Raw genomic sequence first — 26,835 nt, 5'->3', positions numbered from 1 at the left:
ATGGTATTGGACATTTATTTTTATCTGTGGTATGGAATTGTAGCCATTCCCTGGTTTCATTATGGATGAAGTTTCCTGTAGTAATTGTTTTTTCTTTTTATTAATGTTTGTAAACTTCAGGGAAAGAAATAAACATGCTCTTACTGCTTTCTCTCTCTCTCTCTCTCTTTTTTTTTTTTTTAAAAACCTGGCCAGGTCTCTTTGCAGAAACAGTCATCTCATCGTTCCCTCACTGATTTTCATCTTCTCTAAATTTTTGTAGATATTTCTTTGTAATAATTATTCTTTATATTTGCATAGTGTTTTATCCTTTTGTATTTAATTCCTATCAAGTACTTTAGTGGAACTGGTTTGTTTTTTCTATTTTTGAAATGCAACAATTAAAATGGGTTATCTTTGATATCACTTGATTCAGAAATTTTAGAATTCTCAATCTTCTTTGGGAGAAGTAGGGTAAATGATGTTGTATGGAGTTTTACAGATAATGAATAAATTAGATTTGAAGTGATTGGCCACTATAACATAGCAAATTAATGACAGTGAGGATTAGAACACAGTTTATTCTAGCTTCATTCTGTTGCCTGGGTACAAGAAATTTTGTAAGTTTGATTGAAAGTTATGTCAGGTAGATTATGAGTAGAACAGGGTTCCTTTACTTTTACTTGCATCCGTGGTCCTCTTTTCCCAAGTTCAGGGCTGTTTAGTTCTTTCTGCTGTTTGTTTGGAAATGTCTTTGGTCTTCCTTGAGAAATTTAGCTTGTTGAATATAGTCAGGGGTGAGTCTATCCACACCCCGCCTTTTTTTTTTTTTTCCAAGTATAGTAGTTAGGTGGATGAGAGAGAAAGAATTCCTGCTTTCTTTCATGGGTAGTATCCCAAGGACTTGACCTGTGTTCTACACTCCTTTATTAGGAATCCTTTTCACTTCAGTGCAGCATCTTGAGTGTTTGCTTTTGAGTCAGTTACTGTAACTTTGCTCACTTTACTCTAAGATACGTCGTCGACACTCAGCAGTTTCACAAAAAACAAAGAATGTAAAGACAAGATTACAGTGAGAAGCTATATAGAGATTTGTTTCATTATGATTTTTGTTTTTTGTATGTTATTAGCCCCTCTAGATTATTAAACCTTCTTGAGTAAAACAGCTCAGCTTAGAACTTCTTAAAATTCTCTATGCCTTTGAGGTTTGGGGTACACAAAGAGGATATTGACTGATCCTGAGTAAGAAGGCAGGTCAGAGGGAATTATCTTTCATACACAGGTTTATAAATTATTTTCTTTCAAATGCAAATGTTGGAGCAGCAACTGTGCTGCAGACATTAAAATTTTTTTTTATTAAAGTATAATCGATTTACGGTGTTGCATTAGTTTCTAGTATACAGCAAAGTGATTCAGTTATGTGTGTGTGTGTGTGTGTGTGTGTATTCTTTTCATATTCTTTTCCATTATGGTTTATTACAGGATATTGAATACAGTTTCCTGTACTGTATAGTCGGACATTGTTGTTTATTTTATATGTAGTAGTTTGTATCTGCTAATCCATTTTCTTTCTTTTTTTGAATTTAAAATAAATTTATTCTGTTTTTAACACACTCAAAATACCACCTTGAAAAAAGTAACCTACAAAACAATGCCTGCTGCTCCCCTTAAAAGAATGGATGGGTAGTAAACTTTACAAAATAATCTCTGGAATCATATGTAAATGTTACTGTGAATCTCATCTATTTTCTTACTGTATTCCTGTAGTCCTTTTTCAGCTTATAGTGTTTAGATATGATTAATTATGAGGCAGATATAATGAAAATTAATAAAACAACTCAAAAAGGACTTTGAACATAGTTATACATTAAATAAAGTTAGTAGCTTCCCTGTGTACCAGTTAAGCAGATAGAAATAAAAACATGTTTGGGGGAATCTCAATTAAGTTAATGAAAAGATATATAAAATGAATGGAAATGAAGTTAACATGAAATTTGTGGGACTTATATATAATTATACAACAACTAAAAGCTTGATGACAAAAAGGGAAAAGGTGACTAAGAAATCGTATTTGTTGCTTGGAGACTCAACATTTTAAAAGTATAAATTTTTCCTAAATTAATTTATAAAATAATTTTCTAAATTTAAATAAATTTAAATGCAAGAACAAATATGTAAGACTAGCCAAGAAAATTTTGGAAAATAGGAGCAACAATGTCCCCATCAGATTTTAAAATGTATTCTTTGAGTACTCAGATTAAAATAGTGTTATATTGAGCCCAGAACTGACAGATGAAAGGAAGAGAATTTTAAAAAGTTCTGAGACAGATTCAACTGTATATGAGTTTAGAGTGTGATTAAGGTGATATTTCAGATCAATGGAAAATAGACAGTTACTTGAGAAATAAGGAAGGGAAATTAGCTCACTACTTGGCAAAAACAAGGTGTGATACATCTCCACAATAAATTTTGGTGGAGTAATGATTTGGATGTTAAAATTGAAGCTGTGAATGTACTAATGGGAAATATACAGGACATGCATATTAACTTGGGATCAGGACAGTTTTCTAAGCATGATACCAAAGACAAGAGCCTTAAAATAGATTTGGTTATATAAAAATATTAACTTCTCTTCCATTGATAGAAGATAGGAAAATATTTGGAATATGTGAAAGAAATTTCAAATCCTGTATATTTAGAAAGTTTTAGAAACGTCTTACAGGAGTTACTGGATTGGTGAACATGTGGAGATTTGGGGGAGAGTAGCATTCTCAGAGAGCATGGAATCTCTGTGCCCCTTCCTACATACCTTGCTCTGTGCATCTCTTCTATCTGGCTGTTCCTGAGTTGAATATATTTCTACTGGTTCATAGGACTGCCTTTGCTCATCTGTATTCTATTTAGGTAAGAGCTGATACAAATGTGTGTAACTAGACTCAAGAATGTGTTTGGTTGGGAAAATGCTGTAAGTATCATTCTAAAAGTCAAAACAACACCTAGCTCAGATGGTAAAAATGGACTCTAATGTAACAATTCCTTCTCATCCTCTCATCAAAGACCGTTTAAATAAATCCAAAGTTATGTACTAGGATAAAAATTTTTTGCAGTTCCATTTATATAAAGTGTCCAGAATAGGCCACTTTATGGAGGCTAAAGGTAGATTAGTGGTTACCTAGGCCTGTAAGCAGGGAAGGCAGGAATGGGAAGTGACTGCTAATGGGATGGGATTTCCTTTTGGGGTGATGAAAATATTCTAAAATTCGATTGTGGTGATGGGTGCACAACTCTGTGAATATGCTAAAAAAGGTTGAATTATATACTTTAAGTGAATATGGCATTTGAATTATAGCCCAGTAAAACTGTTAAAATTTTTTTTTAAATTGCAAACCTGCCTCAGTAGAAAATATGCTAATATAAACAGGCAATTGAAAAAGAAAAAAGGTGGATGGCTAGTAAACCTAAAAGTTCTTCACCTTTTGTATTAAATAAATGGGAATAAATCCACATTAAGATGCCATTATTTAGAATCGTTTAGTTGACGTGATTAGCAGCCTAGAGTATAAAGAAGATGCATATACTCTCATATAGTTAGTGGAAGTGTCAATCAGTCTTTGTGGAAGGTTTTGTATCACTGTGTAACAAAAAGTTCTTTTAAAATATTTATACTCATAAAAAAAAATTTGTTTCAGCAATTCCACTTTTAGAAATTTACCTGAGGATTTTTTCACTTAATAGTCTATTGCAAATATCTCTGTGTTACATAATGTCTCAATATGTTGAATAGCCGTGTGAGTGTGAATACACCACAATTTCTTTATCCACTTATTTGTCAATGAACATTTAGGTTACTTCAGTGTCTTGGCTACTGTAAATAATGCTGCCATAAACATTTATTTCCTTTTATATTTTATGACAGATAGATGCATCAAGTTTATGTTCAAGGAATTGCCTGCCAAATAACAGTTTATCTGCAAGTGTTCTGTTGGTCATATTTTCACTTCCTGCACTATAATTGGTGAGAGTCAATGTAACTGATACTTACTCTCTTAATTTATTTTTCACAGTTTTCATGGTGTTTTGAAATCCACTGTAAGAAAAAAGTTCATTGTATTTGTCTGTTCTGTGGCTAGACACTTGTTTCCTATTTTTCTCAGTGCTCCTATGTTTGTAGTTAGTGTTACTATGAAATTCCTGTGCATGCCTCTGTACATATGTGAGAGCTAGGGAGTGGAACAACCAGGTGGAAGGGTATATGCATCTTCAACTTTACCAGATGTTGACAGATTGTTTTATAAAGGAATTATATCAGTATATACACTCCCACTAGCTATCTATGGGACTGTATATTTCATATCCTTTCCTATGTTAGGTTTTGTTGGACTTAAAAAATTTTGCTAATCTGATGGGTTTGAAATGGTATCTTGTGATTTTAAATTTGTTTCTTAATTGCTCGTGAGACTGCATATCTTTTCATGTTAACTGTCCACTCATGATTCCTCTTCTGCAAGTTACCAATTCATACTTTCTCCCTACTTTCTATTGGCCTGTTTGTCCTTTTCTTTCAGATTTGTGGAATTTTTGAAGAGATGTACTAATCTGTTAGTGAAAATCTCTCCTCCTAATCTGTGGTTTCTCTTCACTTATTTTTTTAATTGAAGTATAGTCAGTTTACAATGTGTCAGTTTCTGTTGTACAGCATAATGTTGCAGTCATACATATACATACATATATTCGTTTTCGTATTCTTTTTCATTATAGGTTACTACAAGATATTGAACAGTTTCCTGTGGTATACAGAAGAAACTTGTTATCTATTTTATATATAGTAGATAATATTTGCAAATCTTGAACTCCCAATTTATGCCTTCCCAACCTCTCTTCACTTTTTGTTTTCCTTACCCTAAAACTTTAACTTCTGTGACTTGAGACTTTAAATTTATTGCCTCATAAAATACCTTTATTTTGAATATATGAACATATCTTATTGTTAAAAGAAAGTTATGTTTATCTTTTATATGTAGAAATGTATGAAATAAATGTATTGAATGATCATACATTTGAAAATACTGTAAAATTACAAATGCTGATGTATTTTTTAATAGACTTTATTTTTTAGAGCAGTTTTAGGTTCACAGGAAACTTGAGCAGAAAATACAGAGAATTCCCATGTCCCCTGACCCCCCTACACTTAAGACCTCCCCCCCATTGACATCAGGCAACAGAGTGGTGCATTTGTTCTTAGTGAGAAACCTACATTGACACATCATTATCACCCCAAACCTGTGGTTTACATTAGGGTTCACTCTTGGTGTTGTACATTCTATGGGTTTTGACAAATGTTTGTCATGCGTTGTAGTGTTTACTGCCCTAAATATCCTCTGTGCTCTGCTGATTCATCCCTCCCTTCCCCTTAAGGCCTGTCAACCATTGATCTTTTTCATGTCACCATAGTTTTGCCTTTTCCAGAATGTCATATAGTTTAAATCATGCAGCATGTAGCTGCATTTTCAGTTTGGCATCTTTCACTTAGTAATATGCACTTAAGTTTCTTCCATGTCTTTTCATGGCTTGATAGCTCATTCCTTTTTAGCACTGAATAATATTACATTATCTGGATGTCCCATGGTTAATTGATACACTCACCTACTGAAGGACATATTGGTTGCTTCCAAGTTTTGGCAATTATTAATAAAGCTACTATATACATCTTTGTGCAGGTTTTTTGTGGACATAAATTTTCCACTCATTTAGGTAAATACCAAGGAGCACAATTGCTGGGTTGTATGGTATGTATGTAAGAGTATGTTTAGTTTAATAAGAAACCCTCAAACTGTCTTTCAGAGTGGTTGTGCCGATTGCATTTCCAGGAGCAAAGAATGAGAGTTCCTATTGTTCTGCCTTCTTACCAGCATTTAGTGCTGTCAGTACTCTGGAGTTTGGCCATTCTAATACTGTGTAGTGGTATCTCGTTGTTGTTTTTAAAAATTAATTAATTAATTGTGGTATAGTTAATTTAGAATAGTAGATAAGTTTTAGGTGTACAACATAAAAATTCGTAATTTTCAAGATTATACTCCATTTATAGTTATTATAAAATATTGGCTATATTCCTTATACTGTACCAGTATATCCTTGTAGCTTATTTGTTTTAGACATAGTAGTTTGTATCTCTTAATACTTTACCCCTATCTTGTCCCTCCTCCCTCATTGTTGTTTTAATCTGCATTTTATTGATCATATATGATACGGAGCATCTTTCATATGTTTATTTGCCATCTGTTTATCATCTTTAATGAGGTGTCCAGATCTTAGGCCCAGTTTTTAATCAAGTTGTTTGTTTGCTCATTGTTGAGTTATTTTTAAATAATAAAAGAATTAATACATTTATTTTTAGAGCAGTTTTAGGTGTACAGAAAATCTGAGCAGAAAGCAGAGTTCTCATACACTTCCCCTCCCTCTTGCCTTCATTCTCTTCTGCTGTTTCCCCTATTATTTATTTTTATTTTATTTATTGATATATAGTTGATTTACAATGTTGTGTTAGTTTCTGGTGTACAGTATAGTGATTCAGTTATATATACATATATATATACTCTTTTTTATTATAAGTTGTTACAAACTATTAAATATAGTTCTTTGTGCTATACAGTAGTATGTTATTGTTTAACTCATTGAGTTTTAAGAGTTCACTGTATATTTTAAATAATAGTCTTTTATCAGATAAGCATGTTGCAAATATTTTCTTCTGGCCTATGGTTTCTCTTTTTATTCTCTTCAGTATTTACTTTTAAATAAATGGCAGGCATTTTTCTAATTAATTGATTAGTGTTCTAACTTAAGAAATCTGGACTGTGGTGTAGCCCACCAAATAAAATAAGGCAGAATCAATAAAAGTTTAAATCAATAAATTCCAACCAAAGCTAGCTACAAAAAGAACAAAGTTTGAGCCCTTTAAGGTCTAAATTTAAATATATGTAAAACTCCCCTCTATGGAATATAATAAAAATCATATTTATTCAGCAGTTTCTTTACTGTTTATGTTGCTGAAGCAGTTTCTTTCCATTCCTCAGTATATTTCAGCCTATTTCAGCCCTGAATATTTTTTCTTAAATATTTATAATTGAATCTCCTTCCATCACTCTGTATCCTCTTATTCTGCTTTTTTTTAAAAAAGCCTGATAATATGTGTACATATTTGTTTATATATATATTTTTACTAATTGTCTTCATCCCATTTAAATGTCTTTATTGTCTTAATCCCACTTAGATTCCATGAGAGCATTGTTTTGTTTACTGCTGTAGCGTAAGTCCCTTGTATAGTGTCTGGCACCCAATAAATGCTGAAGAAATATTTTTGAATAAATAAAAAATTACTTACATTTACTATACAAAGCTTAAAAAAGTTAACTGCTGATTTCAAAGACAGTTCTTATGGCCTTAATTTGTTGCTATCTGCAAGATTGATTTTACAGTGACTTCTTATAGCTGAAAAGGGCTTAATTAAATCTCTGCTCAATACTAACTACTACTCAATTTCAAATTTCATATTCTGAGCAGCAAGTTATGCTACCTTAATTAAGTATGCTAGTCCTTATTTTTAAGTCAACTATAGATTTTTAAGTGGTTGGTCATCAGGTCTCTGTGGTATGTGATGTAATCCTTTACAAGACTCAGCTTTAAAACAAATTTTGGCATCCATTACGAATTTTAATGCAACATAATTACATTAATTATTTGTAAATTTCTCAACGATGTGGCCTAGAAATTTGGAATTGGTTACTACTAGGAATATGCCAGTCACAGGCAACAGATTATAGATTACAGATTACCAAGGAAAAAGCTAAATAGAGTGTGTATGTCTTTTGATATGAAGAAATTCTTTTTAATTTATTTTCTTCCAATTTTTTTATGGTGGTAAAACACATGCAGCATAAAATGTACTATCTTAACCATTTTAAAGTGTTCATGTCAGTGGTATTAAATACATTTATATTGTTGTGCAACTGTTATCACTATCCATCTCCAGAATTCTTTTCATCTTCCAAAAATGAAATGCTGTACCCATTAAATAATAACTCCCCATTTCCTCCTCCCCTCAGTCCCTGGAAACTACCATTTTACTTTCTGTCTCTATGGTTTTGACTACTCCAAGAGTCTCACATAAGTGGAATCATAGAATAATTTTTTTTAATGTATCTAGCTTATTTCATTTAACATAATGTCCCCAGGTTTCATCCATGTCGTAGCATGGGTCATAATTTCTTTCCTTTTTAAAGCTGGATAATATTCCATTGTCAGTACATTCCACATTTTGCTTATCCATTTGTTGATGGACACTGCAGTATTTGCTCCTAGTGTATCCAGATGATGGGAGCTCCCTTAACAGTTGCCTTGAAGGGAGAGCCCTTGTCTCTTAAAAGACTGTGGTTTTATTCTTGTAGGTTTAAATATTATAGCTTCATCAGAATATAACACAGTCACATGTCTGTACAATAAGTACAACCATTTAGTGTTGAGCTGTTTCCTTAAGAAACTGCTTTTTACTTTTCTTCATCAATGTTGGAGACAATAATAGTTTAGGTTAGTCACTAGAATTTTGAGACTAAGGATAACTTCTGTTCCCAATGCATTAACATACATATGATTTCTTTTTATTATAAAATATATATGTGTTATATATTTTATATAAAATATATAAATATTATGTGTTACAGTGTACTTCTATTTTTGCCCTTGAAGGTGGTGATTTCCTTTGGCTGACTGTGTTAGTCGCTTGGGAGCTTATTAAAATTACACATACCTTTTACTTGATACATATCATATGTGTATAATCTTTCAACTTGCTTTTTTACTCATCAGTATGTGGGGTTTTTTTTTTAATGTTAACTTTTCAAAGAATTGAAGTATAGTTGATTTACAATGTTGTGTTAGTTTCAGGTGTATAGCAGAGTGATTCAGCTATACTTATCATATGTTTTAATGATCTATGCTTGTTAATACATACAGAGTTCTTGATTATTCTGAACTAGTAAACAGTGTTCCAGATTGTGACTATTCCACAGTTCATTAAAGATTTCTCAGTTGAGAGTCATTTAGATTGTTTCCAGTTTTATTTATTTCTTGCTGTTATTCAAAAATATAATACTGAGCATCATTGTATATAAACTTTTTTCTTGTTACCCTTACTGTTTCCTTAGGACAAGTTCCTGATTGATGAATAATTAGATCAAACATCAAAAAATGAAAAATAAAAAACTTTAAAGATTACACGTATTTCAACTGTGCAGATTAAGATTATGTCAGAATGTGGAATAAGGATCCAGGAGTACGTATTTTGACATGCTTGTTATTTGGTCAGAGATAAGTGTGGTTACCAGTATTCCAGGAGACTTTCTTACTGGCACCTTTATATATTCTAAATTTTAGATACACATGTATCTTCATTCCTTATGGCATTAAATGAATACAAAAAATAGACTTGTCAGCAGTTATTTTGAGGCTTAAATAGAATTCCTTTATAAATCAGTAGTTAAACACAGATTTAGATAGGCTATAGATTACACCGTAAGACAAGTAAGATTTATGTCAAGCCATAAGTCTGTAAAAGTTTAAATAGTAGTTTGTGTTTCTTTCCCCTTGAATTGTGTTAAACACAAAATACGTTGAATTTATATGGTGTCTTGGTTTGTACTTACATGAAAGTGTTACATTAGCAGTTTTATGGAGGTAAATACAGTATCATTATATGTATTGGTTTATTCTCTCAGTTAAGTCATTTGATGTCTTAGAATGACTCATTTCCTTTAATTTAGTTGATAATATTAGGTATCACCAGGAATGTGTAACTCATGCAATAGATCAATCAGGTGTTTAATGAACATCCACTGTATTCTAGCCATTGTAAATCAACAGATTAGAGCTAATGATGAACAATGGAATATGAATAAATACTCAGCTTAAATACACAAATTGCCAGAATTGTACAGTCTCTTATATTGTGTGGTCTTCTTTAGAGTATAAGGATGGTTAAACAGGAGGATGAGGACTTACTGATACAAAATAAAATTGGAGGTATAAAGATTCTGGGCTCTTCAGCAATATAGTTAATATGATTGCATTAAAATCACTGTAGCTAGGAGAGGGTGTGGAGAAAAGGGAACCCTCCTACACTGCTGGTGGGAATGTAAATTGATGCAGCCACTATGGAGAACAGCATGGAAGTTCCTTAAAAAACTAAAAATAGAATTACCATATGATCCAGCAATCCCACTCCTGGGCACATATCTAGAAAAGACAAACACTGTAATTCAAAACAGTACACCCCAGAGTTCATAGCATCAGTATTTATGGTAGTCAAGACATGGAAGCAGCCTAAGTATCCATCAACAGATGAATGGATAAATAAATAAATATATATATATATATATACACACACACGCACACATATACATACACACAGTGGACTATTACTCAGCCATCAAAAAGAATGCAATATTGCCATTTGCAGCAACATGGATGGACCTGGAGATTATCATACTGAGTAAAGTCAACCAGAGAGAAATATTATATATCACTTATGTGTGGAATCTAAAAAATAATACAAATTAACTTATTTATAAAACAGAAATAGACTCACAGACATAGAAAACAAACTATGGTTATAAAATGGGAAGGTGAGGGATAAATTAGAGGAGAATAGATTGACAGCTACATACCACTATATATAAAATAGATAAACAACAAGAATTTACTGCATTAGCACAGGGAACTGTTCAATATCTTGTAATCTAGAATAGAAAAGAATTGAAAAAATATGTGTAACTGAATCACTTTGCTGTACGCATGAAATTAACACAATATTGTAAGTCAACTATACTTCAGTTAAAAAGAAATGGGTTGTAGCTAGATTATTTAAACAAAGGTAACCTAGACTTCCAGTTTTATTCACTGCTGAAAGGCAAGATTAGCAAATTTGTGGGACAATTCTAATCCATCTCTAAGCAGTTAATGAAATTAATTTTAAGTTATTGGTCTTGTGTATATGTGTTGTTTTTAATTTTGAGAATTTATTAGCAAAGGGTATCAAAATGAACCATAGAGTTGGAGTGCAATATAGCCTAATTTTATAGGAAGACAAGAAAGCCAGGAGAGTTAGAATAGCAGTCCTTGTATTTGTAGGAGTTAGATTGTGTTTGATGTTATGAGTGGCAATAGAACTTTTGCCCTGGACTTCCTGAGAAAGAATATGAAGATTTCTTTCTCATGTAATTAATTAGCTTTAGTTTCTAGGAAGGGATTGAGAATGGAGAAGAGTAGTGGGGAACCTAGCTGCTTGTCTTCCTTGTTTATTGTTAATATGCATTTTTAGGGTTTCTAATTGGAAAAATTTTTTTCTCAAAGTCAGATGGTTTATATTCCTAGAAAATTTCCAGACTTCTATTTTAAAATATTAAATTAATCCCTCTGTAGGAGCACACCCTTGGTTCATCAGAACGTCAGGCAAGAATTGTTTTGCAACATTTAAAAAATTATTATCTAACCATTTTGACTTGTCTTAAATTTGGTGTTTATTGTCAGCCCTTATCTTATTTGCTCTGTGAAGCTTTTGAGATAGTTGATCACTCCTTCCTCCTTGATACATTTTGTCACTTGCCTTCTATACCACACTCTCTTGGTTTCCCTCTTAACTCATTTAGTTGCTTCTTTTCAGTTTCTTTTGATATTTCCCCTTGTTCTCCTGATCTTTAATATCAGAGTGTCCCAGAGCTCAGTCCTTAATTCTCTTTTCTGTCTTCACTTTTATTTAATAATGTCCAGTGGCATGGCTATATGTACTATGCCCATGATTCCTAAACTTATACCCCCAGCTCAGAGTTCTAAAATCCAGATTCATAATCATCTACCTGTTTGATGTCACTACTTGTATATTTCATAAATACTTCAGAGTCAAGTCTAAAACTGAACTTCAGATTGCTTCTATCCAAACCTGTTCTGCCCATAGTCTTCTCCAGTTAGTCGGTTGTAACTTTATCCTTTTGGCTGCTGTAGCCAAAAACGTTGAATCCATTCTTGATTACACATCTGCCTGCTCACTGCTGTACTCGTGCATGCATGTGCTCATACTCCACATCCTGTCCATGAAGAAATCCTCTTTAGTTTAAGCCACCTTCCAGATTCTATATTACTCTACATTTTAGAGTATTATTTATTTTTTAAAAAATCTTATTTCTCTCAACCTTAAAAGAAATCATAGGTACATTGGAGTTTGATAAAGGCATATAGGCTCATCCTTGTATGTGGAAACAACCCTTTTTTGTTGTTTTATTGTAAATCTAGTTTTGAGGTGTATGCAATTATTTATGTTCTTTTTTTCTTTTATTTTCTCTAAAGACTTTTAAAGTAACACCTATGTTAGACTGGAGAGGTCATGGCAATTTAGAATAACTAAAGTCTGGAATTGGAATTGAAATTGGAAATTTACACATAAAAACATGCACACTGAGATGCAGGAATAATCATCATGAGTGGCCCTGGGCCCAGATTACATAATTGTTTTAAATGCTACATCTATCTATCCATCCTGTAAACAGATGTTTTACTTGGTAGCTAATGGAACTAGGGATATATAGCTAAAGGAATCATAGTCTCTGCTCAAGGCCTCTGAGTTTAGCATCTAGACCAATAATTAAATTATCATTTTAAGTGACAAGTGCTCTGTTTGAAGTGAGCATAGGGTACTTTGTGGAGGATGTAGTGGTGGTGAGGTGCTTATTCCACTGAGGAGTTGAAGGAGCTTCAGTGTCACAAGTTTACTATCCAAAGATTATTTATAGCGTGAACATCATCTTAACCCTGAGCCTATTTATTAGGCTTTTAAATTTGTATTCTTCTGCATCCTATTTACAGATCTTGTAAAATTGTAGGGCTTTAGTGGAGATAAAATACTATGAGAAATGCTGTTCTAAATACAGCTGCTCTACTTTCATTAAACCGTTCTGACATGTCAGCAGCTTGCTAAGGTTTCTTCCAATTCAAGATTGTAGGGTTGTTGCTTATTTCCTCTTAATATTTTTTTCTGTTTATAATTTCCTATTACTATTTTACAGTCTTAATGTAACAAAAGTGCCATGCTAATTGTAAAACACAATGAAGATGTAAGGAAAATTTATGATCATTATGTATTAAAGTGAATCTTTTTGTAATGGAGAAATCTGGAAAAATAATTGATGTGATTTGTCCAACTGTCTCTGATGCGTCATGGAGAGGAAGGCCCAATATGTAGTTACCTTACATATCTGCTCTGATTTGCAGGATATCCAGTTCCTTAAGTACCACTTCCAGTTCCTGAAAAGGGTAATTGGGAAACAGCCATGAAAGGGGGAGTATGGCAGGTCTCTGCTTATGTTTGACAATCTGGGCCTCATCCTAGATGTCCTAGCATCTTGCTTCTTTCTCTCATTTTGAGTCTGCTGATAGTCTCATCTTATTTGAAATCCTTGGTCATCCTGACAGTATTATTAGACACAGTGTTCTTTTCTCACAGAGATCTTTCCCCTCTAGTATGAACCATGAAGGTTACAGAGCTTCTTCTCCCTACAGGTATTGCCTGTGACATTTCACTGCTATGGAAAGCATTGCAGTTTAACTGCTTTGATTGAACATTTGATTTTAGTCCTCTAAACAGTAATAGTAACTGCTTTATTTTCCTATTATGTCAAAATCTACTACAGTGATAAAAGTTCTTGGGACTGGATTAACTTTGTACAAAGTCAACTTAAAAAAATTTTTCTTTAAGTAGACCTGGCTGAGTTTTTTGTGATTTCAAAACAGAAATACTTTTCATCTTAAGCTTTTATTTATCTGGGCCCAGTTGAAGGCAACATTATATAGTCTGTAAATTTATAGCATTTTTTTCCCTTAATCCTCTTTTTTTGCTCTCATGGAAGTGACTTTACTCTTCGTTAGATGCTTTCATTCTAGCTTTACATCCTCCATTGTGAAAACTGGAAGAGACTGTTAACCAGTCATGTATCACTTAGTGATCCCAACATAATAGATGGGTCATCTCTTCTTCCACCACTTTCTTCTGTGGCACAGTAGAAAGCTGTTAACTCCTACTGTAATTATAGTGCCATTTCACTTGCTTGAATGTGCTAAATACCTGGACAAGAAATTCAGTCTGTTAGAGAAGGGTGAAATGGAAATAACAGCTTTCTAAACTAGTATTGATTTTTTGTGAGGGAAACATATAAAATAATTTCCTATCTGATCAAAATAAAACATTACTAGTATTTCCTTAGACTAGTTGCCTGTAAATAGTGAATATTTGTCACTGCACATGGTAAAAAAATAACTTTGTGTGATAAAGTTTATAAAGATAAAAAGATATAAAGATAAAAAGTTTATAAAGATAAAAAGTTCCTATCTTTTATGCAGAGCAAATTCTGGGAGTGACTACTGAAACCACACTTCTGTTAAGAAGGGAATCTGGAGCCCTAGCATCGGAAGATCCTGTACATCTCCCCTTCTCCCACCCCCTATTTTCTATGTAAGATGATCTGGATAATATTTTAACAGTTACCTTTTTTTATGATGACCTTTGACTCATAGGGTTATTGACACCTTAGTAATGACTTGAGAGTGTGGTGTTCATTCACTTGGACCTAGAGGTTGCATCTGGACCTTGGGGTGTGGTTTGGTTGCCTTTTCCATTGCACTCTGGCCCCAACGATTTTACTTGGGATGCTGTGTATCGACAGGGGAGAACTTGAGAGGAGAGGAGGGAGGTACATGTTCCTTTAACAACCTTTTAAAAAAGTACTTTTTTCTCTGAAAAATGGCAAAATAATGTTTATAATCTTTAAAAATGAAATGTAATGGAGCTCACTAAGAATGTGTGTACAGAAGATGTAATTTTTCCCCCGAAATGTTAAGCTGAACAAAAAAACCTAAAAAAAATTCACTATTTTCACCTATGTTCATCATCTTGTCTTTTAAGAAGTATGTAGAGGAGACTTTTGAAAGGAATGAATGAAACTTAATAATACAAATTTGATGAGGCTTTTCAGGGCTTATATGCTCTTTTTTTTCCTCTAACTGTTGAAAGCACAAGTGCAGGCCTGAAAGAAATCTTGCTTGAGATAAGATAATCAAATCCAAGTTCTAGTTTTCCTTTGAATGCTTATTCCAGAACAATAGAATGTGATGGTCTGGAAGTGATATTAAGGATAGTCCAGTCCATTCCTCACTTTTTATGGTTGAGAGAACTGAGGTCTGAAGAGATTAAATGATCTTTTCAGGGTAGAGAGACTAAAATTTTGGTTTCCATTTCTAGTCTGTCTTTCCACTATTTTATTTTCTATGATAGGATTGGATCTTACCAGATTTGCTTAGTAGACCAATCTGAGCGAATAGGAACAGTTACAGCATTTCTAACATAATATTTGGAGAATGTCCTTTTAATTTAAAAGTGGCTTATTATTGTGTAATAAATATACATTCAGAGCCTTCACTCCCTGTGGTGCTGGTTGCAGTGTTGGTTCTCCTCTGTTTGTAATCTCTTAAAGGGGTCAGACAGAATCGACCTTGATAACCCTGGAAAACCTAGTGGATTTTTAATAATACTTTATCATATATAGCCCTGTGGCTAGATTGAAGTTATGAAGAAATTAGAAGACTCCAGTGTGTATTTGACATATAATTTTTGTAAGAGAACAAAGGTGTTGAAGTGTTTTCTCTTAAAGCAGTTTGGATGTGCTGTTTTATCTTCTGATCATAGGCTGATTGTAACTTTTTTTTTGCTTCCTTTTAAACTACTTTAAATTCTTGTTGGAAGTATGTGATAACTTAATCTTATTGTTTTCTTCCCTTTTTGCCCTGTAAAATGAACGTGAAAAGAGATTGTGTATTTTGAAACTATAGATAATTATAGCTGATATTAATTGCTTACTTACTATCAGGCACTGTGCTAAGGTTTTTATATGTATTTTAAAATTTAATGTCATACATCTCTATAGGAGATACTGTTATTGTTATCTGTGTTTCATAAACTGAATTGAAACACAAAGAACTTATTCAATATTACATGGCTAGTAAGAAGTGAAATACGGATTCAAAACAGGAAGTTTTTTTAAAACCCCATTCCATTGTCTCTCAATACAAAAAGATGTTACAGAGTCTCAACTATAAAGGTCTCAGAACTTACTGAACAAAGTAAGATGTGGCTATTCACATTACAAAATTATGGGGGAGGGTATAGCTCAGTGGTAGAGTGCATACGTAGCATGCACAAGGTTCTGGGTTCAGTCCCCAGTGCCTCCACTTAAAAAAATAAATAAACCTAATTACTACCCCCTGCCCCAACCAAAACCAAACCAAAACAAAAAATGATCTGTTGAAGGATTTCTCTTTTTCAAAAGCAGGTTTCCAGGGTGTGTACTCTCTGTGTTCTCTGGTCAATAACCCAGAGGAAGCATCTCATTATATGGGAGTTTTGGTCATCTAGCTTTGCCAGTTGTCGAGTTATAGGGCTGCTCTTGGGTCAGTGGGCTATCCCTGATCCTGTCATTGTCCTTTCTTTATAAAGAATAGCCCAGCAATGCCCACAGTGGATAAAACTGCTGAGCTGAAAGAGTTGGTTGGGGATGGTAGGTCATGATAGTCATATAGGCAACTCCTCTGAGTGTTTAAATGGTTATTCCATTTATACGTGACTTCAAGGAATGCATCTGTTACATAAAACAAGGAACATAGATGTTAGTTTCAAAATCTGTACATTATAGTTTGAGTATTTATTTGATCTCTTTCATAATTCTTTAGGAGGTAGTTATGACTTAGAGCCTCACATCCATCTTTAAAGATTTAAGGATGTTTATGTGCTTATAAGTGATCTTGAATATCCTATAGTTGCATTTTAGATTGCATCATCCTGTGACCTAGTCTTAGATTATCAATTCCATTTTAAGCATTTTGCCAAAGTTGAAGTAGAAGCAGTTTTTTTTTAAAGCATCTCAAGTGGATGGTAGAATAATTCTTTATCACATTTCCTGTTTCTTTCAAATATTTTTCTTTTATAAAGAAAATGTAATGCTCATGTTACACATATTATTTAGCTTACCATGTTTATGGATAATCTTATAAAGACAGTGGTTTAAAAGTTTATTTCTTCACCAGGAGTATACAATTATCCTGATGGGGAGAGTTCTATTTTTGTGCTTTTCATAGAGCTTCATTTAATTTGTAGCCAAAAGTGATCACCATGTGATTAGAAGTGTCTCAGTGTTAATACTTGCTGCTAGATTTTTTCCTGTTCCAGTTTTATGTTTTTATTTTTGGTTAACTATTTTAGAGCTGATTATGAAAAACTGTGATGCATAAATAGATAAAAGAATGAAGATGTTATTATTAAAAATAAAGTGATTCTTTCCCTGAAATCTGGACTTACTCCGCTTCTTAGGGTATAGCCAACCAGAGCTGAGTCCTAAAGATTATTTTCTTGTATGTCATTCATATATGAAAAAGTATTTTCATCTATGTTAATATTTGGTATTCATAATAAGAAGCCAGTAAACTTTTCCCATAAAGGGCCAGATAATAGTAAATATTTTAAGCTTTGTAGTCCATATGGTCTTTCTTCCAGCTACTCAACTCATGAGAGCGTGAAAGCTGACTTAGACAAAATGTAAATGGATGAGCTTGTGTTTCCATAAAACTTTATCGATGGACACAGGAATTTGATTTTCATGTAATTTCCATGTATCATCAAACATTATTCTCCTTTTGATTTCTTTCAACCATCTAAAAGTATAAAAACCATTTTTAGCTCATGGACTGTGCAAAAACAGGCTATGGGCCTGACTTGCCTGACAGGCTGTCATTTGCTGACTCCTGCTCATACTAACCCTGCTCATACTAATCCTGTGGGACTTTGTTGACTGTCTTCTGTTTCTTTCCCCTTTATTTTGCCATCTTTTAACATTATTTTATGTTTTTCTTATCTTGCTATTTAATCATGTGTTTCCTTTCAATGTTAATGTGTGTGTAACTTTAATAATTAAAACATTTAATAACTTCTTATTAAATTTTAAGCTATGGAGAGTAGGAGTCTATAATATTGTCCTCTTTGATGCCTTGAACATTCATAAAAATTATATGCTCAATAAATATTTGAGAAAGGAATAATATCCATCTTCCAATATTTGAAGGATTGTTTTACTTATTCATTTACATATTGAACATGTGTTCCAGGATGGTTCTCTTGCATTCATGAGTAGAAGAGGTAGAGAGGCAGAACCCACCTCAAAATGCAGGAAAGAGAACGGAAAAAAGCCCTCGTTGATTGTGTTCCTTGTGTCATAGTGCATATATATCAGAGTCAGTGATACGGGCAGTCCCTCATTTAACCTTTACAACTCTTTTAAATAGGTATTTCTTTAGTCAGTTTACAGATGAGGAAACTTAGATAAAATACCTTAGGCTTAGGTAAGTGAGTGGTAGGGCAGAGTTTGAACCGAGACCGTGCTCTTTCTATATACTTTTCTTTTTATACTAAGGAATATTCAGCACTTAACCAGGCTGCCTTAGACACTAGCAACTTACTTATTGCTACAAATTTTCACTCACATTGTAGGTGGTCAAGGACAGAGTTGTTTTTTGTTTTTTGGTTTTTTTTAAAAGAAGGTGAGATGTTGAATTGAAGAACCTCCCTGATAAAATTTCAGATTCTTTGAATATGTGATTACAAAGTGTTTTATCTTAAAATGATAGGCAAAACACATTTTCCCTCTTATTTTGGTACATGAACTCTCACCTCTCTTTAAAAAAATGGTGTTTAAAAGTGTTTCATAAATTAGTAGAACTGGACATTGAAATAAGACCGAAGAATGTACATGAAGTTTCTGTCAAACAATATATTCAGTAGAAACCAATGATAAATCAAATTTTAAACTAGTCATTTCAACTAATTTTTTTGAAGTTGAAGGTTGAGTCAAGCTAAATTAAATGAAGGTTAAAAGTATAAATGAAGAAAGTTTCTGACAGAGTAAATAATTGTGGTGTTTCTTTCTTGACCCAGCAAACATTTTGAGTGTCTGTACAGCTGTGGGAGCTTAGGCTAGTGAGAGAAGTGGACCGTAATAGAGATATGCTAGAGGTGCTGTATGTAATCCAGCCTGAGTGGGTAGGGAAAAGATTCCAAGAGGACCTACCTCCTGAGAAGGTGATGTCTGAACTTATTTCTTTACCCCCTTTATTAGCTTTTAAAATTATTTAAAAACATATAGTCACAAAAATACTAAAACAATCTAGAAGTATAAGTAGTAAAAAGTATAAGTCTCTATTTTTACTTTATACTCTCCAGACTTCATTGTTTTTTTTTAACATTTTTTTTATTGACTTACAATCATTTTACAATGTTGTGTCAAATTCCAGTGTAGAGCTCAATTTTTCAGTTATACATGAACATAACTTCATTCTTTACTATAATTAGCAGGTGGTAAATATGCTTCTGGATTTTTTCTTATGTATATACCCCCACCCCAAACTGGACTCACACTGTCTATAATTTTGTAACTTGTTTTTTCCCCCATATGATAGTCTATAATGTACATGTTTTCATCTCAGTAGATATAGATCACTCTCATTTAGAAACCTGCTGCCTCACATAATGGGATGGATATACCATCATTTATTTACATTATTTCTTTTTGCCGGGCATATAGGTTTCCAACCTGTTAACAATGTTAACAATGGATATCCTTGTACTAATATGTTTGTTTTCTTTTGTGAATTAAGTTTTAAATGATGAGTAGCACATAGACAGGTGAAGAGAATGAGGATTAATGTGAAGGGGAAATATTTTCCAGGCTAAGGAAACAATGTGTAATTTGGAAAACAGTGTTGAAGGAAATGACAGACTTTTAGTTAGGGGAGAAGGATTTCTATTTCTGTGCTGTGAAAGTATAGCACCTCTTGTTTTCTTGAACTGTATGCTAGAGTCATTTTATGGAATAGTCATCTCTTTAGAGAATAATTTATAATTTTCTTATTTTGGAGATTAAAAACAGTTTTTTCAATAAATGTAACTGGGTAGAGAGGTAGAGCTGCAAGCTGATAAAAATGATTATTCAAGAGGACACACAGAGGTTAAGTGGGTAGTTTTGGGAATAGTGCTTATATCTTAGCTGTTTTTCCCTTCTTAACTAATTGAGAATTTCTTACCCAGAGTTCAAAATAGCTTTTTGGGTAGGTAGTTCCCCATGTTATTCAACTGAAACAAATTTTGGTTGATTAGAAAATAGCTACTGTGAAATTGCTAGTTATCAAGTAGTTGTCTGAAAATGGAATAGATGGATGGCATAAAGGAGATGAATAGCATTTTTTACTCATAGGTATAAAATCTTGTTATCCTTAAAAAGTTTTAGTTGCAGCTGTTTTGTTCCAACTTTCTAGTTTTAGAATGTTGCCCTACAGGCGTATCAAGTACTGCTTAGTGTTATCATTTTATCATTCCTCTGACAAGAAAGAGCATCTGCTGATTTCTTAAAAATACATTGGAAACAAAATGGTGTGTTACACAAGGATAATAATATCTTTCTGAACTATTTCTAAAACTAAAAGCCTTTCTTTTTGGTTTCCAAGGATGCTTTGCTGTTTGGTTGCATCTACTTTGTTGAGTACAAATCCGAGTCTTTGTAAGGCTCAATTTTTAAGATTTCTTACTCGTTTTTAAAAACATATGCTTAATAGTTCTAATTAGTTATTAATTTGAATAATATGAATGCTTTGAGTAAATTACCCTAATGTGTTCTCTCGTTACCTTGAACAATAACTGTATTATTTGTTGTGTTGCATAATTATGAAATATTCATACTTCATTCTCAGGTAGTTATTACTTTATGTGAAGTGTAATTTTTAAGCATTCATATCTATTTTTTTCACTTGGAGTTATTTTTCAAGAGTAAAGTATACATTTAAACACAAAATAACTTTATATTTAATTTTCCTAGGGCTGCTTTGGAAGAAGTAGAAGGCGATGTGGCCGAATTGGAACTGAAACTTGATAAGGTAAATTTTACTTCACCTTGAACATTAATTCTTGTTTTCTGTAGTGATTTGTGCCTATAATCGTAGATGGTTCACGTGACTTCTTTTATCTCTACAAGGGTAAATGCGGGAATGTTATCCTGATTTTACATATGAGGAAGTTGAGGCTAGAGATATTAAGTAATTTGTTGAAAATTTAATATAAGTGCCAGAACAGGAATTTAAACCATGTCTGACTAGACGTCTTTTATATTGTTGGAAGTTTGTTTCCTTCTCCATCAAAAAATTGCAGTTTATCTTTTTCGATGCTTAATGGATTTCATACATAACCTGACCACTTTTATTTATAGATTTGGGTGTGGCCATGTTCAAATATAAAATTTTATATACTCATTCCATTTTTTAAAGATAATCCCAGAAATGTTGAATATATATTTAATAATTGATATTAAATGGTCATATTCTATGCAAGGGTAGATGTACATTGATTCCTATCTTTTGTATTAATTATTGATAATTTTTTTTTTTTTTTGCCTGTACCCAAGAAGTGTTATCTGCTGTGTAACAGGAAGAAATATGAGAATGAGTAAGACATGGCTTCTGGTAACCATTGTTCAGTGAAGTGTCGCTCTTAAAATTTCTGGAGATAAATCAGATTTGTATATTTGAAATACCTTTTCTGAAAATAATTTCTTATTTATATGATTATTATTGTGAATGGAATTGTTATGTAAAGCAATGCTTCTCAGACCTCACTGTGCTTAGGAATATCCGGGGCTCTTAGCTGGTGAAAAATAGAGATCCTGATTCGGAAAGTCTCAGTATCTGAGATTCTGTGTTTCTAACCACATTTTAGATGATAACCAATGCTGTTGTTCCATAGAGTGCATTTTGAGTAGCAAGAATATAAGATACATTAATTAGATAGATGATTTCCAAATGCTTTGAAATCATGAAATATTTGTACATAATGTAAATATTTAGAAGCTATATAAAGGAGTAGTATTAGTTGTATACGTAAAACAAAACAAAATTTTAGAAAATGTTTAGTGATAAATTGTTTTTGTGTAGTGACTGTAGTTTTCAGAGCACTTTGATATATAGTATGTTTTTGGAATTTTGCAGTAATCCTGTGAGGTAGGTAGGACAGAGGTACTATTCCCACTTCATAGACAAGGATACCAAAGCCCTGAAAGCAAAGAAGACTTGCCTCAAATCACAGAGTCAGAAAAGGCAGAACCAGGTTAGAGCCCATGTGTTTGGTTCTTAGTTCTGTGCTCTACTTGTGCACCACTATACTTCTGGATCCATGCTGGGGGAGTACATGCCAGTTGGAATTTTTCTGAGGGACACTAGCAAGCTTCCAGGCAAGTGTGTTTTAAAACTAATGTTAAAATTTTTGGTGAGGATAGTATTTTAAAGAATATTATTTTCAAATACTTGATATTCTGTTGAAAATTAGATGTATGGGATTATTGTTATTGCTGTTGTTATTATTATTTTACCCTAAGGTATTAACATTTATTTTTAAGGATTTTTTTAAACAAGTTAAACCATTGAGGTAGCCAACAGAAGATGTAGTTTTGATTTTCTGGTAGATTTATAAGAGAGTATATAGAAGGATAAGACCTTTTAAAGAATTACAGAGTGACACAGTAAGGATATCTATTCTCTTTGGGTAGAACTGTGTCTAAACCAAACAATACTTTGTGTTGGGGAGACCTCAAAAATTAAAATATCTACACAGAATCCACTGACAGCATTTTTGTTAATAATTTTGCTTTTATGAGCAGCAGTTGTTTTCCTTTATATCATTTGGTTGTGGTTGGGAGACTGGTAATAAAACCAAAAGATTCAAATCTAAAGCAAGTTATCAGAGTATTTGCATTCAGTACTAAGAATTCTAAATGCTTTCTAGAGTCTGTATCACCCGAAAGGCTACTAAAGTCATTATGGAAACTTTGACATCTTTGAAAAATATCATCTTCCACCCAAATAGAGCTTCCATAGTTACTTTTATATTTCTCTAATTTGAGATCTTGACCCTTTATATAATGTACCTTTCCCAAATTCTTAAGCTATTGTTGATCATTTTTACTTTAGAATTATGAGGAGTTACAATTAGAGAAGAGAGCCTGAGAGGAGCAAGAAGTGTTTGTTACTGAAAGTGGTGGTGTTGAGGGACTATTGGAGGGGAGGGGTTGCCTAAGACTATACTGATTTCATAACTTCATGCAGGGCAAGTTTACCTGTAATATTGCAAATCATGCCAGCAACAGGTTTAACTAGCTTGATGACTTAGCTTATATTTATTTTGCTTGTAATGTATGCTACCAGTATACACTTTTTCTGGTGACTAATGCTTCATGATTGGCGTTATTTTACTAGGTCCAATTATTTATCCATTCTGCCTGGTATTCTGGCATTGGCAGCATCATAGAGCATCAAGATGAAATATCTGTATCTTGTCACCGGAATGCTTGCTCCTTGTTTGTTAAGCAAATATTCTTTAAATATCAACTCAAACACTATCAAACTTCAATTCTTTTTCATGTATTTCATTATTACTTGCATTTTTTACATTTCTTACATTTTAATATTGTACTTCCATTTAAATTACTATAATATTATTGTATTTTTTATTTTGTAGCATAGTGTAGTAGTTAAGAGCTCAAAGCCTGGAGCAAGGCTGTCCGTATTTGACCTGGTCTTTACCACTTACTAAGCTGGATGGCCTTGGGCAAATTTCCTAAACCTGACCATGTCTCAGTTTCTTCATCCCCAAAATGGAGAAAATAAGAATATCTATGTGAATAAAATGTGTTAATCTATGTTAAGTACTTTGGCACATGGTAAGTTCTAAATAAATGTTAATGATGATGGTATCTCTTCAACAGACTAATAGAGATCCTTGAAGAGAGATTGTCTTTAAAGGGGGAAAAGCCCTCATTTTACTCTTAGGTAAAAACCTTCCCTCTTTGTAGGCTTGTTATCATTCAGTTATATCTGTCATCACTGTCATCTAATAAGGATTTGATAGCTGGCAAAGTATATATCACCAAGGCAGTCCTTCCTCCTGAATACCTGCAGTGTATATGTGGCTCAGCTATATGACAGTTTCATTTTCTTCCCATCTCCTGTGATAGTGACCTCTATTCTAATTCTGATACCTGTTTTCTTGGCCATATGCTCTGCCTCATCACTCAGAATCGTAATCTCTGAAACTGGAATGCTCATGATCTCTTCCTTTCTGACGTGAGTCTCCAGTCTTTCCAGTTCTCATCTTCACTCCTCCTGTTTCTGTTTTTCAAAGCGTATGTAGATCTCTAATCTTTCAGTCTATCCACTTCCAATATTTCAGATCCCTTTTATATTCACTTCTTTTTTAGTATACTTTTTTGGGAATTTTTTTATCGAGATAAAATTCACCTAACATAAAACCCAGCATTTTTAAAGTGTACAATTCAGTGGTTTTAGTATATTCACAGTGTTATGCAACTCTTCTCACTGCTTACTTCCACAACATTCCCATTATCCTAAAAAGAAACTCTGCACACGTTAGCAGTCACTTCCAATTTCCTTCTCCCTACATCCTCTGGCAACTATGAATTTACTTTCTGTCTCTGGATTTGCCAATTCTGGACATTTCATAGAAATAGACTCATACAATATTTGGCTTTTTGTGACTGGCTTCTTTCACTTAGCATAATATTTTTAAGGTTTATCCGACTATGTTGTAACATCTTTCAGTATTTCCTTTTTTATGACTGAATAATATCAATGCATGTACCATATTTTGTTCATTCATTCATTGGATATTTGGGTTGTTTCCTCTTTTCAGCTATTATGAATAATACTGCTGTGAACCCTTCCAGTCTACTCTTAATTTTATTACATCATCATTTCTCTTCTGGAGACCTTCATTTTCCTTCCATAAGACCTGTAGAATTCTGACAATATTTGTCTAACCATCTGTATTCTCTGACCCATATCTGGGCTGTAAAGCCCTGCAGAAGAAGGTACACAATTGCTGAAACCAATTGGTGGAACTACACATTCCAGGAATTCTTGATGTGAAGCAATTTTTGCAAGATTTAATCAGGTTATCTTACTGTCTTTAGCAGCCCTTATATGTAACTGTTTTCTAAAGACTTACCACCTTTTTCTTCATTCTTAGTAGAGGACCTTGACTTTTCCTTCCTTTTGGTGGAAACCCTTTTATTTCTTGTTTTTAATCTAGAAACTCAACAGTCTGTCCTTATTCAATTCCCGACCCCCCATTTGAGTGACAGAAATATCCCTTTTCCTATGCAGTCCCAAACTCTAACTTGTTAGAACTTTGCTTTCGCTATTTCTCTCCTTTCCCTTCTCTACCACCTCTTTAAGTAGACAAAAATGTTTATTTCTCTTGAATGAAAACAAAAGAGAATCTCACTTCTGACAAGGAATTGCAAATCTCCACTGAGTAATTATCATGTGCCAGTAACAGTTTGTGCTAGGATCTTTATGTGCATTATCTTTTCTAGTAACCTTATATCATTTAGGGCCATCGTCATATCATATAGAAGAAGCTTCTTGAGGTGAAGGTCGCTCAGAATCACTTTAGAGTGTTAAGTATGGCAGAAGGATTTGAACCTAAGCTAACTGAGCCTAGAAACCTCTGTTTTTAACCATGGTGTTATACTATAACAAACTCTCTTTTTCTGTTTTTCTGGAAATTTTCAATTTAATTATTTTTGAATTATTTAATTTGTTGAATAAGCAAATACCACCCATGTTGTACTAAATTCAAACGTGCAAAAGTGTACCCAGTGAAAAATTAGCCATCTTCTAATCTGTCTTCTAGAGGAGAACACTGAACTAGTTTCTTCTCTGTCCTTCCAGAAGTTTTTTTAGCATATAAGAAGTTATATGTATTTTGTACTCTTATCTCCCCACCCCAACAAAAATATTAGCATTATCCTAATTTTGCTTTTTTAAAGTATATAGTTTAGATTTTATTCCTTGTCATTAATTATAGAGCTGCCTTATTCCTTTTAATGGCTGATTATATTTCATTTTATGGATATATCATAATTTATTTATCCAGTTGCCTATTGATAGACACTTAAATTACTACCAGTGTTTTATTGCAGCTTCAATAAATGGCTTTATATGTGTGTCATGTACCTTATGTGTGAATATGTCTGTATGATTTCTATATGTATGATTTGTAAAAGTGAAATCACTAGGTTAGAGGGTATATATTAAAATTTTTAATGGCTCTTGCTAAGTTGCCTTCCACAGAAATTGTACCAATTCATACTCCCACCAGCAGTGGGTGAGAGTGCCTGTTCCCCTATACCTACCTTCTCTAAAACAGCATGTAATCGTACTTTTTGACTCTGGCTGTTCTGTTAAAAATAGTAATTTACATTTCTTTTATTATGAGTGAAATTGAATTTCTTTTCATGGGCATTAGGTATATTTGAATTACCTTTTCTGGGAATTAACTGTATATGTCTGTCAATCATTTTTTTCTAGTGGCTGGTTGGATTTTCAATGATGAGCTGTATACCCTTTCTTACACCAGGGAAATTAGTCTCTTGCAATTTGTTGGTGATATTGTTTACCCATATTGTCATTTGTTTTTTGACTTAATTTTTTTTCCCCTTGTATAAATGTTTAGTTGTTATGTATTTGAATTCATCAGTTTCGTCTGTGGCTTTTGAGTTTTGCATCCTTCTCAGGAAGCCTTTTTCTACTTTGAGATTATAAAACCTGTTTCCTCTTAGTTTTTGATGTAATATTTTATGTTTAAATATTTATTCCATC

At 33.0% G+C, this 26,835-nt stretch overlaps 2 protein-coding genes across 5 annotated transcripts in view; one reads left to right on the top strand and one right to left on the bottom strand.

Annotated features, from left to right (window-relative positions):
- ACAP2 (ArfGAP with coiled-coil, ankyrin repeat and PH domains 2) overlaps positions 1–26,835 on the top strand; it is a 137,298-nt gene that overhangs the window by 24,533 nt on the left and 85,930 nt on the right. For 3 of the 4 annotated variants that reach the window (XM_072963396.1, XM_072963399.1, XM_072963392.1), the window contains exon 2: positions 20,985–21,042. In XM_072963396.1, coding sequence (XP_072819497.1) covers positions 20,985–21,042 — 58 coding nt within the window. Of the gene's footprint in view, positions 1–3,973; positions 3,995–20,984; positions 21,043–26,835 lie in introns of those variants that run through there. The other variant, XM_072963405.1, reaches the window with a different exon arrangement.
- LOC140696973 (uncharacterized) overlaps positions 1–26,835 on the bottom strand; it is a 277,558-nt gene that overhangs the window by 180,945 nt on the left and 69,778 nt on the right. The window lies entirely within an intron of this gene.

This window comes from Vicugna pacos, chromosome 1, assembly GCF_048564905.1.
Source record: "Vicugna pacos chromosome 1, VicPac4, whole genome shotgun sequence".
NCBI classification, from domain to species: Eukaryota; Metazoa; Chordata; class Mammalia; order Artiodactyla; family Camelidae; genus Vicugna; species Vicugna pacos.
This window is presented reverse-complemented; position numbering and strand designations above follow the sequence as displayed.